The sequence below is a fragment of the Chenopodium quinoa genome, unplaced genomic scaffold (assembly GCF_001683475.1).
Source record: "Chenopodium quinoa cultivar QQ74 unplaced genomic scaffold, ASM168347v1, whole genome shotgun sequence".
NCBI classification, from domain to species: Eukaryota; Viridiplantae; Streptophyta; class Magnoliopsida; order Caryophyllales; family Amaranthaceae; genus Chenopodium; species Chenopodium quinoa.
This window is the reverse complement of record NW_018744626.1, coordinates 6261209-6277248: the sequence shown is the minus strand read 5'-3', so window position 1 is coordinate 6277248 and position 16040 is coordinate 6261209. Positions and strand designations below refer to the sequence as shown.

At 35.1% G+C, this 16040-nt stretch overlaps 2 protein-coding genes across 4 annotated transcripts; both read left to right on the top strand.

The window, feature by feature from the left end:
• Positions 1-346: 346 nt before the first annotated feature.
• Positions 347-4436, top strand: LOC110700733. The gene is made up of 4 exons (XM_021878336.1): positions 347-800; positions 1587-2056; positions 3137-3283; positions 3869-4436. The coding sequence occupies exons 2-4, from the start codon at positions 1760-1762 to the stop codon at positions 4139-4141; spliced, it is 717 nt and encodes a 238-aa protein (XP_021734028.1). The 5' UTR covers positions 347-800; positions 1587-1759; the 3' UTR covers positions 4142-4436.
• A 4793-nt stretch (positions 4437-9229) lies between these two features.
• Positions 9230-15706, top strand: LOC110700732. Of its 3 annotated transcripts, none has more exons than XM_021878335.1 (6): positions 9230-12789; positions 12899-12980; positions 13392-13458; positions 14310-14498; positions 14645-14705; positions 15013-15706. In XM_021878335.1, exons 1-6 carry the CDS (start codon positions 9279-9281, stop codon positions 15201-15203), a joined length of 4101 nt encoding a protein of 1366 aa, XP_021734027.1. In that variant the 5' UTR covers positions 9230-9278; the 3' UTR covers positions 15204-15706. The 3 variants fall into 3 exon arrangements, 2 of the variants coding, with proteins under 2 accessions (XP_021734027.1, XP_021734026.1); XM_021878334.1 differs by having other exon boundaries at positions 9274-12789; positions 14310-14502; positions 15013-15143; XR_002507265.1 differs by lacking the exons at positions 14310-14498; positions 14645-14705; positions 15013-15706 and adding an exon at positions 13082-13186 and having other exon boundaries at positions 9274-12789.
• Positions 15707-16040: the final 334 nt, after the last annotated feature.

Below are 16040 nucleotides of genomic sequence, written 5' to 3'. Positions count from 1 at the left end.
TATTATTATTATTATTTATTGATTATTATTATTAGTATTATTATTTCAATTATTATTGTTATTATTATTATTATTATTATTATTGTTGTTGTTGTTGTTGTTGTCGTCGTCGTCGTCATCGTCATAAGAGCTTAAAAGAATGAAATTTGGCTTTATATCATTAGCAATATCATTAGATGTAAATTAAGAGCTGAACTGAACTAAACTGAATTTCAACGGAAGAGAATAGACCCCTAGTTACTGCAAAATTTCCCCAAGTTTTTCTCTCTGTTTATTTTTTTAGTTTCTCTCCCAATAACCGACCCCAATGGTCAATGGCTGAGCATGCTCTAAGAGGAATTAATATTCTCCTTTTGCTAATAGGATACTTTTAGTCATTTCAACATCAATAAGGATTATACTTCGTATTAAGTACAAAAAAGAAGAGCTAAGAGGATTGTATACGAAGTAATGAAAGTACCTTATTTTACTTTTTTTTTTTTTTAAAAAAAAAAAATAAAAAAATAAAAATAAATGCCGCGCACACCACAATAGGGCACTTTTTATTTGACAGGCACAATAGGGCACTTCAAAAAAAACCGGGAGTAAGAAGAATACTTAAGTAGTTAAGTCGTATCCTTAACCAAAACCTTGTCTCTGTTGTTCCCTTTCAAGCTTTTCTTTCCCCTTTAATGACTGATTGACATCTTCAAAACCCTCAATTACTCCTTTTATCCCTCATTTTATTCATTAATCTCTACTTTTTATTCTCGATTTTCGTCTTCAACTGTTTCGATGATTTGAAGATTCAATTGATTTCGGTACGCTCTTTCTCTCTCTTTATTTGATGGTTATTTTTCAATTCGTTGATGATTTCTGAAATTGGGGGGAAAATTGTGAACTTTTGATTATGTGGTCATGAGATTTTAATTTATTTATTTGATGGTTATTTTCAATTCTAGGTTTATTTTAATTTATTTTAGGTTATGTAATTGCATTTTTGAATTTGCGAATTTTTTAGTTTGATTCATTTATTAGACTTGACTATAACTAAATTACCAATGTTGATTGGGACTACACAGTCCACCCTTGGTAGGGTGGACCGTGCGTTCGATCCTTCCCAACAACAATTAGAAGGAGACTGGAACCTAACCACTCAGAACTGATCCTGAATCCGGATTAGCCGAAAAGGTATAATGAATTGCCGAGCTTGGCGTAGCAAACTAGCTTAAATATATCAATTATATGGAATAGTGGAGCTATAATGAATGCCAAGTTTGGCATAAAAGCTCATAAACTGGCTTAAATATACCTCATTACATGGCATAGCTAAGCTCGTCTTGTGTTTCTACTGTAAATTAAGGTGTAAAACTCCTGATTAGTCCTAGCTGCATGCCTGCATCTGATCTCTGTACATTATACATCAATTCATCTGAAATTCTGAATGGTTATACAAATTTTATTTGTAGTGGCATCATTGACATTTTTAACCGTATTTCTAGCCTCCTTTAGGATTATCTTCAGATGTATTCTTATACAAATGATCTGAAAATCTCACTTTTTTCCCTTTCTAATTACACTTTGTTTCATGTTTCTTTTTTGGATAGAGATTGTATGGTGGCAGCTTGATATTCTTCCAATAACTAAAAGTTTGACATCTCAAAATCACGATCACAAGAACTATGCAAACCAACCATATCGTGACACACATGCTTTCTGTGAGCAAAACAAAGCATGGTTGACAAAGGTTGGCGTGCAGTTGGCTGGTAGCAGAGAAGGAATGGATGTAACTGCAAGAAGTTGGTCATATAAGATGCAGGGAAACAGGTTGGCTGGTAATGTTGGTTGCGACAAGCCAATACGACAAGTTTGCCTTAAGTTTACGATGGGTAGATGTTTCCGTGGAGAACTGTGCAAATATCTCTATGGATACCATGAATATGCTACTTCTACCTCTGATATTGTGTCTGTATCTGATATTCCAGCTGATGTGAAAAAGAAGGCAAACAAGAAGAATAAAAAAAAGCGCTCTAAAATGGAAACAAGTGCATGTTATGAAGAACCAATGAAAGAAGAGGTAGCTGATCCCTCAAAACAGGGGATGCAATTCAATTCTTGGCTAGATACTTCTTTGAGTGATGCAAATACCATGTCTTTATCTGGAGTTCCAGTTGAAATGGAGATAAGTGCCTCCAAAAATAATGATTTGGAGAATGTACTTATGCGCGACCAGCCAACTAAAAAGAAAGTAAAGAGACCTGATACATCTTGTGAAGAAACCGTGGTAGTAGAGTGACTGATGCCTCAAAATTGCTTAGTAATGGATGTAGGGTTTTTGCAGCATTGATGATAAATTTTATTTGAGTCGGCATTTTAGAAACTCTTTTTCATTAGATTTGAATTAATTGATCTCATGTCAAATTTTGGTTTTTGTTGATTGTCAATAATCCACAAATTTATGAATGTTTGTGTTCTATTTATCAAGCCATGAACAGGCTACTTATATTACTGTCTTAAATGCATCCCTAATTTTAGGATCTGCCAACATTTTATTCCTCGTTCTGTGTTACAACGTAAGGAACCATTCTTTCCTTGTATACATTAGGCAATGAAAAAATTAATTACAAACTTATTAGACAATTTATGCATATTTTGTCAGATTGTAGCTGATCAAATGCAGGCGTGTCCAGGATCTTTCAGTCATGTCGAATGGCATGCTGCCTGAAATATTTGGGTCTTTTTATCTGTCTCTTAAAACTGTTTGTGCTTTCCTGGTTTCTAGTTGCAAAAATTGACATGACTTGACGTGGTACCCCTACAAGGATCTTAGTTTGTGCAAGTTAGTTGAGTCTTGAGATTTGCTTAATGGACTCTAGCTCATTAATTTATCAAAGATAATTCTGTTCGTTAACTAGTTTTATCATCTTTCATAGGCATTTCGATATTATTCCAAGCCAGGCTGAATGCCTGTTAGTTAGCTTTTCCCTGATTAAGACTGTCGTGAATGCTTTTGCCATAACATTCAAATGGTAATTTTATATAGGGTGGGGTGTGACAATATTGCATATTGAATTAAAATTGTATTAATTTTTTTGTATTGAGCTTATGCTTTCATTTCCTCATTCTTTCTGAGAGTTTGAGTCCTATCCTGGTGCAGGTAGAAAATATAATACTTGCTGACAAGCATAAAATTGAGAATGACCAGAACGCTCAACTTAGGAATCAAGTTACTCAATTATTGCAAGTAGAGAAAGAACAAAAGTTGCAAATAAGAGAAAGAGATACAACGATTCAGAACCTGCAGGTGTGTTCTATTTGATACTGTCACTTGGCAGCTTCCTCACCTGCACTCAGGATGATATTTTGGAAACTGCAGAAATAGTCGAGTATTCATAGCTCATCACGTGCTCTTTATAGATTAGCTCATTGATATGCAAACCATACATATGAGCTTCATGGTGTATTGCTTGCAAGTGAATTATTGGTCTTTGGAGATTATAGTCATTATCATGCATATTCATGTCAAACTATGTTTTTCTCTTTAAGCTGTTGGTTTCTTGAACTAATTGCATGTGAATTATTGGTCTTTGGAGATTATTGTCATCTTCATGCATATTCATGTCCATATCTTTCCCTAAGCAGTAGTGATAGAAGACCTGAACAAAATTCGCTCTCCTATCTTTCCTCTACATTTCTAGTGTTTGTTATCGCATAATAAAGGCAGAATGAAGAATCTATGGCTCTTATATGTTTATTTTATTTTCTGCTGTGAAAGCAGTCACTTACAAGATTTTTTGTTTAAATAATGCTTTTGACTTTTGAGGTTTAAAATAACAATTTTCTTATTTCTGAAATCATAATATTACTGCAACTATATTTTTCTCTTTAGGATAAAATTGAGGGCTTAGAACAACAGCTAAATGAGGCCCTCCGTTCTGCTGAAAGTAGATCAGGGAGTGTGCCTGATTCAAATCTCAAGGCTGCAGAGGATAACGTGGATTCATCAGCTGTTTTAAAGAAGCTTGTAGAAGAACTTGTGATGGATTTAAGTCAGCCACAGCCTATGCGGGTCTATGCTAGGAGGAAGGTCAAACCAAGGCAGCAACAACAACAATTCACAGCAGCCGAGCAAATCACAACAGCCAAGAACACAAGCCTCTAATTAAGTAGAAGACAGATTGATTAAAGAAGAAGAGAAGGAAGGGAAGCAGTCTACTTATATTATGTTTTTCTTGATGTTTCCTAATTTGTGCTAAGAAGTCACATGTTTAATCCTAAGGTCATCTTGAACATGTAGGGAACTTAGTATAAGAGTAGTAATCTTAGCATGTAGAAGGTATCCAGAAATTTGTAAGGCAATCCTTGTAGAGTAGCGACCTCAAGTGGTTTGGACTCTTAGAGAGTGGTAGCCTCAAGCTACTCCCTTGTTATCCCTGTCCAAATTAATAGAGAAGCAGTCCTTCTAAATTGAGCATTGTCATTTAATTTAATTAGCCAATCCATTACAGAACTCCTGAAAATAGATGCGGTTTCCCATCAGCTTTATGACTCAATCTGAAATCTTGGAATTTTAAGTTATATTTTGGCAAGTACACTCCATGTGGAGGACAATATTTTGCCAGCCTTGGTCTTACAAATGTATTCTTAAGGAGCATGAAACTGAGTTCTAGATTTTAGGTATTTTGAGATCTTTGACAGGGGTTCTTGTCAGAAGATTGTCTAGAGTTGGACCTCAGAAGATTGTTTAGCCTGTTAATTATGTATATAGTCTAGATTAGATTTGAACTCAAAATCTCTAATTCTAGAACTAATTATCTTATTATCTTACCACCAAGCTATGTGATTTTTTATGTGATCTTTTGAATACAAAATCTATCTTTTATACTATATACTAAAGTAATCACCGGATGGGACACTTGGCATAATTTTAAGAAAAAATTTCCCTCCAAAATGCTTTTTTAAAAGTAAAATAAAAATTCTATTAACAAAATTAAAATTCTCTTAATAAATTTTATTTATATATATTTGTAACACATAAGAATTTAAAGGATAGACATTAATAAATTTAAATTTAAGAAAAAAATGTTACATAAGTTATTTAAGTTAATTAACTCTATATCGATTGACTATTATTATTAATAAATTATACTTTATAAATCCGTGCATTGCACGAGGCCAAAACTAGTATTAATATATAACATATGACATTATGAACAACAAATTTAATTAGAAGAAAATTGAATCATAAATTACAACATATATTACTGAACAGTTCCATGTAATAATCTGGGGCATCGCCTTTGCCCAAAAACTAGTTACAACTTAATTAGAAGGAAATTGTGTCAATTATTAACCCTAGCCCACTCTCTCTCTCCTCTCTCCTAAACTCTAACCTCCATGTCAAATTTGAAGGGGCTTACATCGGATTTCAACGGTGGAAAGCACCAATATTATTTTCTTTTAAATTTTTTGGTTTTTAGGTTACAATAATAATGTCTCCCTCGAAAGAAAGGGTCTATCTCTTTCGAAAGACAAGGTTTTTCGGACTCCTTCAAATAACAAGGATTTAGTTGTGTTTAATTTGGTCTCCGGTGTGCGAGGCTACGATTGATTATGGCTCGAATTCAGGCTACAGAATTAGGACAAAATTAACTTTCTCACAAAATTGCGAAGCGATGATGGATCCACTCAAAAAGCTTTTTGTATGAGACAACGAATCGAGAATATGCTGAATTGTTATATTTATGTATTTGGATTCTTAGCCCTTCCCAGCTTAATTCTTGTTTGATTTTGTTAAATTTGTTTCATTATCGTGAATTGTCAATTATAAATGTCGTATGACTTTATCTAATGAAATTTAGTGTCATTTAGGAATTCTTTAAAGAAAAATAACTTAATTAAAGGGTTAATAGTACTATATTGTTACACTTTTAGTATCTTTAATCAATGTGTATGTAGCTTCTTTTAATTTATTTTTAAAATTTTATTATAAAAAGTGAAAATAATAAGAGAGACAAAAGGGGGAAAAAAAAAAGTTAGACGGAGCATAATTGTGTAATAAAGAAATACTACTACCGTTTGAAAATACATGCTCCATTAAGGTGTACACATAGTTGTCTTACACAAGTTTTAATTGATTAAAAATATACACAAGTGAGGCATTACTACCTATTAAAAAAACTCTAATTAATAGAGTGAAATAATATAATATGGGACTAGAGGACCATTAGGAAATAGATAAACAATAATATAATACTCCGTAATGAAAGAATTTTAAATTGAAAATTGGGCATTTATATAATTTGTCGTTTATAAAAACTGAGGTATTTATTTGGCAATGGAGTGGATAAGAAAAGTCGGATAACATCTCAAATTTTAATGGTTTGTAAGTAAACAAGAAGGCAAAAATACTCTAAACAAAAGATGATATGTTGGTATATTCTCTCTGTTCCATTTTTATTGTTTCATAGAGCAAAGTTAACTTTATTATTAGAAAATAAAGTAAAATTGTGTACAAGATTATTTGATGAGGTAATAGAGGGAGAAAGCAAGTGGGGTTGTAAGTTTACCCAATTATATAATAAGAAAAATCTTGAAAGGACATACCAAAGAAATACACTATGTAAGTAACAAAAAGAGATGAAGGAAGCATGGATTAGTTTGTTTCTCTTTCCTCTTTCTTTTTTATTATTATTTTTGAATAGTCCTCTTCCCACAACTTTTTAAAAACCAACTTAGGAGAAATTTAAATTGTGAGTTGCTTTCTATTTCCCTTTCTCCTTTATAAACCAAACACTCCCTTAAAGCCTTAACGTAAAACTATAAACCCGACACATATAAATTTTTTAGCAACATACATACATACGGAGGGTACAGTAAACGAGTCGAATATAGAATCGGAATTTATCAAATTCAACTTGTTACCAAAAGAATCCAAAATGCAGCAACTAGTAAGCAAAAGAGTTTGGGCTTTTGTCTAAACGTTGTCTAAGAATGTATGAACATTACTAGGGTTAACCATAAGCCGTATCCTTAACCAAAACCCCGTACTTCGTGTTCCCCTTTCAAGCTTTTCTTCCCTCTTCAATGGCTGATTGACATCACCAAAACCCTCAATCAGTCCTTTAATCCCTAATTTTATTCATTAATCTCTAATTTTCTTTCTCGATTTTCGTCTTCAAGTGCTTCGATGATTTGAAGATTCAATTGATTTTGGTACGCTATTTCTTTCTCTTTATTTGATTGTTATTTTTCAATTGGTTTGATGATTTCTGGAAATTTTGAAATTGGGGGAGAAAAATTGCGGATATTTGATTTTGTGGTCCTGAACTTTTGGTATGGATTCGAATCTTAGTATATACTATGTTATATTCTGCTGATTTCATTTCTAGGTTTATTTAAATTTGTTTTAGGTTATGTCATTGCATTTGTGAATTTGTAAATATGCGAATTTGTGAGTTTGATTTACATTTATTTATAGATTGGGATTTTTGAAGGGAAGGGGTCATGGTTTGATCAATTAAAGATAGATGAACAGAAAACTGTAGCATTCCTCAATGTTTAGATATATTAGATTTGATTAGAATTCAATTAGTAATAAATTTAAGGATAATTACGAGCTTAATTTTATGTACTAGTATCGATCTGAGCTCGATTTGGTTAAAGCTTGGCTTGGGTCCATAATGTGATGTGCTAGGCATTGCCGAGCTTGGCATAAAAGCTCGCGAACTAGCTTAAATACATAAATTATATGGAATAGTTGAGCTATAATGAAAGCTGAGTTTGGCATAAAAGCTCATGAAAGATGAAACTGGCTTAAATATATGGATTACATGGAATAGATAAGCTATGATGTATGATTACAATGTTGATTTTGACACGAAACTATAAGAATCGCAAAATTTTGGCAAATAAGTTAGAAATATTGTAAATTAAGCAAGTATATTATTTTACTTGTGTTTTGTTAGTGGAGCTCGTCTTGAGCTCAGGTTAAAATCAATTTCAATTTCAGATTGAGTTGAGCTTGAAATTTCAATTTTGACTATGAAGTAAGTTGAGCTGAGCTATATCTGCTACAGTACTACCCCAATCAATCTCTACTTAATTTGTTAGGTTGTTACCACCCCTGATCCAACATCTTTGTATTGTCGGAGAATTGGACAGTCACACAGCTATCTTCCGTAATATTTATGTTTCTGTTGTAAATTTAAGGTGTAACTTCTCAACTCTCAAGTAACATACCCAAATCAAAGTTTGAAGAGTGTGGCAATGCGATATGAGTACTCGAATTGTATAAAGGTTTTAGCATTATCATCCTCAGCTAAGTGTTTGTACATATGGAATATCCGTGTGTTTTTTAACTTTCATTGTAAATTATGGTGTTTAACTCCCTAAGTAAACTTATTAATCTCAAAGCGTGAAGACTGCAACATTGGTTTTTTAGGTGCAATTTAGAGTCTAGGTACCAAATTCTAATGTGTTCTTCCAAGGCAAAATGTTCGTACATGTTTTCATATAATATTGTATCTGACTGACCAAAGTAACCATACTTGTCCGAAGTGTTAAGAATGCAACATGTGTACTTTAGGTGAAATTATCTATGTACCCCAGGTTTTTGCTATTGTTATCCATAGCCAAATGTTTGTACTTAAAATTGGTTTGCTTCTGTAATATTGGGACTTAAATAATGGAGAAGGCATTCTCCACCCTGAAGGTTCAGATTGCTTTTGCATGCTCCTACATTTGCTTATATTTTTCTTTGTTTGTCTTTTTAGTAGTAGAACTCTTGATTAGTCCTAATTTGGCTGCTTCTGATCTCTGTACATTATACATCAATTGATCTGAATGCTTATACAACTTTTATTTGTAGTGGCTTCATTGACATTTTTAACCTATCTATCCCTCTTTAGGATTATCTTCAAATATATTCTTATACAAATGATCTGAAAATCTCACCGTATTTCCCTTCCTAATTACACTTTGTTTCATGTTTCTTTGTTTGGATAGAGATTGTATGGTGGTAACTTGATATTCTTCCAGACTCAAGCAACTGTAATTAAAAGGTGGAGAAATTCACCAAGTTTGGGCTGGAAATTTAAGCAAAATAGAATGCTGGATAAATACCCTCTTCTTGAAACGAGCAAGCATTAGACTTGTGGCCGTTAAGTGAGATCTAGAATGGAGCAAACTGTTTCCGAAAGACCTTTGTATCAGGAGCAGCATATCAGCCAACTCCATACACAACCTAATGGTACAGTAAGCAGCAACGGTGCTCATTTGGAACGGGATCCAGAAGAACGATGGTGCCCAGGAGAATTAGTGGCGATCAATTAAGACATGATAAGGTTCAAATGCCTTTATGTCGTGACAACTTACGAGGCAACTGTACTCGTGGAGCATTTTGTAGATTTTTACACTCTGAATCTGATGAACATGATAGATCTAGGTTCTGTCAGAATGAGCCAGAAAAGTTGGGTGATGTTTCAACCGTTGGAAACTCACAATTATATAGAACAAATGAAGAAGCTGGTTCCACAGCTAAATTTTCATCAAGAGGTCGCAGGTCTCCTTGCCGTAGATTTCAGAGTGGAAGGTGCTACCGTGGAGTATCTTGCCCATATTTGCACCCTGAAATGCCCAGTTTTCATAATTCGAGAGTAGAGCAGCAGCAAGTAGACAGAGCAGTAAGAGATCCTGGTTTTGATGGAAGGAATAGAGACAACTTTGGAAGGATTTCTCTGGAACATGTTGAAGCAAATAAGGAAAATAATTCAACGATCATGTCTTTTTCAAGAGAATGCAGGAGCAGATCTCCTTGTCAGCATTTCCTCAGAGGCAAATGTGATTTTGGAGCATCATGCAAACGTTGGCACCCAGTTAATACATATGCCAGTTCCAGACATGATTTGAATACTCAACATCAAGGAATTACAGAAACTTTTAATTACCCTGGTTCTGGCGAAAGAAGTCGAGATGTCACTTTGAGGACATCTCAAGAGCATGACAGAGAAAATATGCATAATCTTTTGAGAACTGGTGCTTTTTCGAGGGAGTCCAGGGAAAAATCACCCTGCCGAAATTACCTCAGGGGAAGATGTTATCGTGGATCATCTTGTTTACATTTGCACCCTGTTACTGTGTATGATAGACCAAGGTCTGATTCATGGAGTGCTGAACAACGTCAAGTAGTTTCTGGAACTTCGAGATCTCCTCATTTCGTTGATGGCAGTATAGCTACCAATTTCAGGATATCTCAAAGTCACGATCACAATAATTATGTAAACCAACCATGTCGTGACACACATGCTTTCTGTGAGCAAAACAAAGCATGGTTGACAAAGGATGGTGTGCAGTTGGCTGGTAGCAGAGAAGAAATGGATGTAAATGCAAGAAGTTCGTCTTATGAGAGGCAGAGAAACAGGTTGGCTGGTAATTTTGGTTGTGACAAGCCAATACGAGAGGTTTGCCTTCAGTTTACGAAGGGTAGATGTACCCGTGGAGAACTGTGTAGATATCTCCATGGATTCCATGAATATGCTACTTCTACCTACAACTGGAATGAAAAACCAAACGCAGAAGCTGCTCGAGATTCTGGTTATTTTGGTGTGGCAAATCAATACGCCAATACAACGACGGCTCAAGATCCTGCTGGTTTCAAGAACTATCAAAGTTCGTTAGGTGAAAGTAGTCTAAAAGCATCTGATGGTTGGTTTGACATGCGACGTGTTGATGGGCTCAGTTGTGAAGTTTCCGGAGAAAAAAATAGGAGTTTTTGCAATTCTGCTAAAGGACATGAGAATGTTAGTTTATGGAGTCGGCCATTCAAAAGGCAAAGAAGCAGGAGTAGGTCTCCCATCAACTTACAAGATGATTTCCATAGCCGGAAGTTTAGTAGATGTGATTCTCGGATTGACTTATATGGAGGTAGGTCCCGCAATGTTGCGCAATTTCAGTATCCAGATCGTCGTTCTTATAGGTATGAGAAGCCTGTGTATCACGTGAATGGCCAACAGCGGACATGTGAAGAAACTTCAGTGAACCCTCGCTCTTGTGAACATTATGACTCCAAGCTGATTACACCTCAAATGCATGAAAAAGTGGTTACTCAAGGTTTGCAGCTTGAACAGCATGCCAATGGCGGTGTTGGTTCAAATACTGTGATTGTGGGGATGAAAAATGAAGCTGATACTGTAAAATGTGCTTTACAACCTAGTCATACTAACCAAAATGAAGAGATATTAGCAGCAGACAGTGTTGCAGTAGATAGTTCAGAGGGGGCAGCTGCTACTCCTGCTAGTAGTCAAGATGCTCTGGAGTTGGGCTCAACATATTCAGGTGGAAAGCACCTTATTTCTCCATCGGCTAGTGATCGGACGATATTAGTACACGAAGCCAATGCTGAAGCACCCATTGATTCGGGTCAGGAAGGTAAAGATGAAACTGTAGAGTTGACACCATCAATAAAAACCTATTGTAGGAAGAAGAGTAAAAAAAGGCAGCCTATATCTTGTGAAGAACCTACGAGAGAAGAGGTAATTGATGCCTCAAAACAGGGCGTGGAATTCTGTTCTGTGGTAGACACTTCATTGAGTAAGCCAAATATTGTGAATGTTTCTAGCATTCCAGTAGATATGGAGATGAGTGCCACCAGAAATAATGGTTTGGAGAATGTGCTCATGCATGACCATCCAGTCAAAAAGAAGTTTAGGATAAGGCGTAAAAAAAAGGGCCCTGATGCTTCGTGTGAAGAAACCAGGAAGGGAGAAGTATGTAATGATTTGAAACTGGATACCCCTGTCTGTTCTTTGGAGAAGACTTCCTTGAGCAATCCAGATATTGTGTCTGTATCTGATATTCCAGCTGATGTGAAGATGAGTGCTTCCAATAATAATGATTTGCAAAATGTCCTCATGGATGAAGATCCAGTGATAAAGCAGGTAAAGAAGAAGAATAAAAAAAAGCAGGCAAAGAAGAATAAAAGAAAGCGCTCTGAAATGGAAACAAGTGCATCTTGTGAAGAACCAATGAAAGAAGAGGCAGCTGATTCCTCAAAACAGGGGATTCAAATCAGTTCTCTGCTAGATACTTCTTTGAGTGATGCAAATACCTTGTCTTTATCTGGAGTTCCAGTTGAAATGGAGACAAGTGCTTCCAAAAATAATGATTTGGAGGATGTACTTATGCGTGACCAGCCAGTTCAAAAGAAAGTAAAGAAGAAGCGTAAAAAGAAGAGACCTGCTGCATCTTGTGAAGAAACCATGGAGGTAGAGGTAACTGATGTCTCAAAATTGGGGACTCCTATCTGTTCTGTGGTAGAGACTTCTATTAGCAATCCAAATATTGTGTCTGTATCTGGTGATCCAGTTGATTTGAAGTTGAGCACTTCTAATAATAATGATTTGGAGAATGTGCTCATAGATGGCCAATTAAAAAAGAAGGTGAAGAAGAAAAAAAAGAAGCGTTCTAAATCCGCAACTATTGAAGAACCCTTGGAAGGAGATGTAGCTGATTCCTCTACACAAGTGATGCCAATCAGTTCTTTGGTAGAGACTTCTTTGAGTATCCCAAATATCATGTCTGGATCTGGTGTTCCAGTCGATAAGATTAGTGCTTCAAAAAATAACCATTTAGAAAATGTGCCTATGTGTGACAATCCTGTGAAACAGCAAGCTTTGCCATTGTCATTAAAAGGAGTTGTGCCAAATTCTAGAAGAAAGCTTCTTGTCCTTGATGTGAATGGGATATTGGTTGACATAGTCGTGGGTTATAGTCATCGATATAAGCCGGATACAAGGGTGGCAACGAAAGCAGGTTAAAGAATTTTACCTAATCTCACTTATTCATCACCTTAATTTGTGTTATTCTACTTATTTTGATTGATTTCATATTTATGTTTGACACTTTTCCGTTGTAAATTCAGTCTTCAAACGTCCTTTCTGCGATGAATTTCTGCAGTTCTGCTTTGATAGATTTGATGTGGGCATTTGGTCATCAAGAACTAGGTAATTATCTCTATCAATTCACTCATCTTTTTGTGGATTATGAGGTTTTTTTTTTCTCCTTGATTGAATCTGTTGTAAAATATTCTTTTGGTTTTCTCCAGTGTTGTATTCAGTACCCTGTAACTTGTAAACATGTCTAATTTGACAAGGCTGGGTAATTTATTAGATCCTCATCTGTAACACTATCCATAATATGAAATTCAAAGGTATTAGTCTATGAAATTTCAATAATTGTCTTTGTTATTGCCTTGTGTCTATGAATTCAATGTAGCTATGTTGTTACGAATAGCTATTGATTATACTTGGATGTGGCTGCTGTTATATCTGCACAAGGAGTATATATTCTCATTCTTGTTTCTGGCAACAGTAACCTGATTGATTGCCTTATGGGATCTCTAATTTTTCTTGCAGGCAGAACTTGAAGAAGGTGGTAGACTTTCTCTTGGAGGATTCCAAGGATAGGTTAAGATTCTGTTGGGTAAGACATTAATATCCAACAATGGAGTTTATATATGTTATAATGATGTGCTTGTCTTTTCAATTAGTGTTCTATTAGTAAAATCTTGCCAATTTATGATAAAGTAAGATAACTGTGTACAAATGCTACAATTCTTTTTCTGGTATTGTGACTGTTACTTTCTGTTCTACTCCATGATATATACGAGGAAAAATATATTTAAGATATGCCACGAAAAATCAGAAGATGTTTAGGAAGCTTTTTTTTATTTAGTTGTTCCTCCTAAAGGAAGGAAAATTTGGCAAATTCTTCAGAGTGATAATTTAGAAAACTGCTTGCCTGTGACTCCTGACTAGTTGGTTGTAAGGTCATGCTCATTTAGAACCTCTACCTTTCCTGGTCTAGCAGAGTTTACAGTCCATACTGAAAGCTGCCGCGGTTGTGCTGCAGTGTCGTAAAATCTGCTTTTTTTTAATTTTTTTTTTAAAAACATAATTTTAGAGACTGAACTTTACCACTTTTCTTAATTTTTTTATGAGTTTATCTTTCAACAATTAGTTTAAGTGGTTGATTAGCTGCTTATGGGGGATTTTTTTTTTTTTTTCCTTAAGATGGATTAATAGCTGAGAATAAGTTAAAACATACAGTTATTATTCTGAATTTGCTTCATAATATGTCACAATTATTAGTGGCACATTGTTTTTCAAATAAAAATATTCTGCGATCTGTATGTTGTGTCTTGATTCTAGTTTGATCTTGATACTTAATTCTCATTGTTGCATTTTCTCACAATTATAGTTTTATACTCTTAATGCCTTTTTCAATTCGACCTTTGTAGTTTGGTTTCTGACTAAGCGAGAAACTCTTTCCAGGATCAATCCCATTGTACTGCTACAGAATACAAAACCCTTGAAAACAGGGAGAAGCCCCTTGTTCTAAAGGAACTTAAGTACCTGTGGTGGGACACCAAGGGGTCACGCCTTCCTTGGGATGCTGGATATTATAATGAAACAAATACAGTATTGTTGGATGATTCACCATACAAAGCTTTACGGAATCCTGTAGGTGCTAAATTATATACATTGTCTTCAGATATGTTCACAGAATAGGCTTTCATTGGATCAGTGTTATATTCATCAATCATTGTCAGGTCACCTCTGATACTGTTCTAATACTCTTTACCTTTTTTGGTACGTCTGTTGTTCAGCCCAATACAGCCATATTTCCGCGTCCATACAGTTACAAGAATGCTGGTGATCATTCACTAGGTAATATTACCTCAACCATTATAGAAGTTTATATTATGGGTAACTTGCTACTGGATAGTATTTGTTTCAGTGTCCTGCTTGATAATCATATTTGACAATTGACATGCTGTATTATTGTTGATCTACCTGGGTTGGATCTATATTAGTGCTTGGTTTTATTTCAAATACACGTGTCAGCTCCTCTTGTTGGTTCTGTTCTGTATTAATTTAATACATTTGCTGCCATTACCCCTTCAATTTTCGTATTTTAAGTAGAATTATCTATAGTATTGTGTAATGCTTTTTTCATAATTTGAAATCATGACAGGGCCTGGTGGTGATCTTCGTAATTATCTTGAAAGACTGGCAGAGGCTGAGAATGTCCAGAAATTCATCCAGGAAAATCCATTTGGTCAAAGGCCCATCTCCATTGCAAGCAGGTCTTGGAACTTTTATTCTAAAATTGTTGGTAACTACGGAAGGCAAGAAGAATATTCAAATATTGCCCCCGTCTCATAGCACTGTTTTGGTAGTAACATTCTGCTAAAAGCTGGTTGAATTTTCGTAAGATGTTTGGCGCCTATTAGGTTATATCTGCCAGTGCTGGCTGTATACTTCAGGGGTTGACAGACTTTAGTTTGTCGTTTGTTTGTCGCTGTGAGTTTGTTGAGCATGTACCCTTAAAGGCCTCACTCACATCCGAGCAGTGCTATGACTGCCTATTCTCGATGGTGGCCCTCATTTTTGTACTTTAGGTTTTATTTAGTTTTGTGACAGAAATGTACAACTTACAAGTAAATCATAGATGATAGGCTTATAATTTATTCTTTTAACTGGATCGTGATAAAAAGCTGTAATTCAATGTCAAGACGTGTAATGCTGTTGAGCCTCTTATTAAGAGAGTTGCCAAGGAGTTGAACCGAACCTGTAGCCATGTTTTCAATGCGGCTGATTTTTTTTTTTTTTTTTTCTCCCTATGTACTAATATAATGATCTTACAGTTTGTACCTTCTTTTATAGTACCCTGCTGTCTTGTGCTGCAAACAAAGTCTAGTTTGGTTGTACACAGGTAACATGCTGGAATATTGCAGGCACAACGGCACAAACCGAAAACAAATTAGCACATGGTTACATTTGTTTGGATTGCTGTTAATCATGATTATGACAATAATTGTGTAATTATGATGGAGGTTCAATACCATAATGTTTAAGATCCTGCTTGAAAGAGATGTTAAGTTTTCTCAGCAAATCATGTTGAAACTATATTATGAATCTCCCACCTTGATTTTCGTACATGAAAATGACTAGTAATTTTGGACCATGCATATATATTGTATACTACGGAGTATTTAATTA

Excerpts from the sequence above, each read along its gene's own strand:
- LOC110700733 (XM_021878336.1), top strand. The coding sequence starts at position 1,760 with ATGGATGTAACTGCAAGAAGTTGGTCATATAAGATGCAGGGAAACAGG. Across the intron at positions 2,057-3,136 it reads AAGAACCAATGAAAGAAGAG|GTAGAAAATATAATACTTGC; the intron begins GTAGCTGATCCC and ends ATCCTGGTGCAG. Across the intron at positions 3,284-3,868 it reads CAACGATTCAGAACCTGCAG|GATAAAATTGAGGGCTTAGA; the intron begins GTGTGTTCTATT and ends TTTTCTCTTTAG.
- LOC110700732 (XM_021878335.1), top strand. The coding sequence starts at position 9,279 with ATGGTGCCCAGGAGAATTAGTGGCGATCAATTAAGACATGATAAGGTT. Across the intron at positions 12,790-12,898 it reads AAGGGTGGCAACGAAAGCAG|TCTTCAAACGTCCTTTCTGC; the intron begins GTTAAAGAATTT and ends TTGTAAATTCAG. Across the intron at positions 14,706-15,012 it reads TGCTGGTGATCATTCACTAG|GGCCTGGTGGTGATCTTCGT; the intron begins GTAATATTACCT and ends AAATCATGACAG.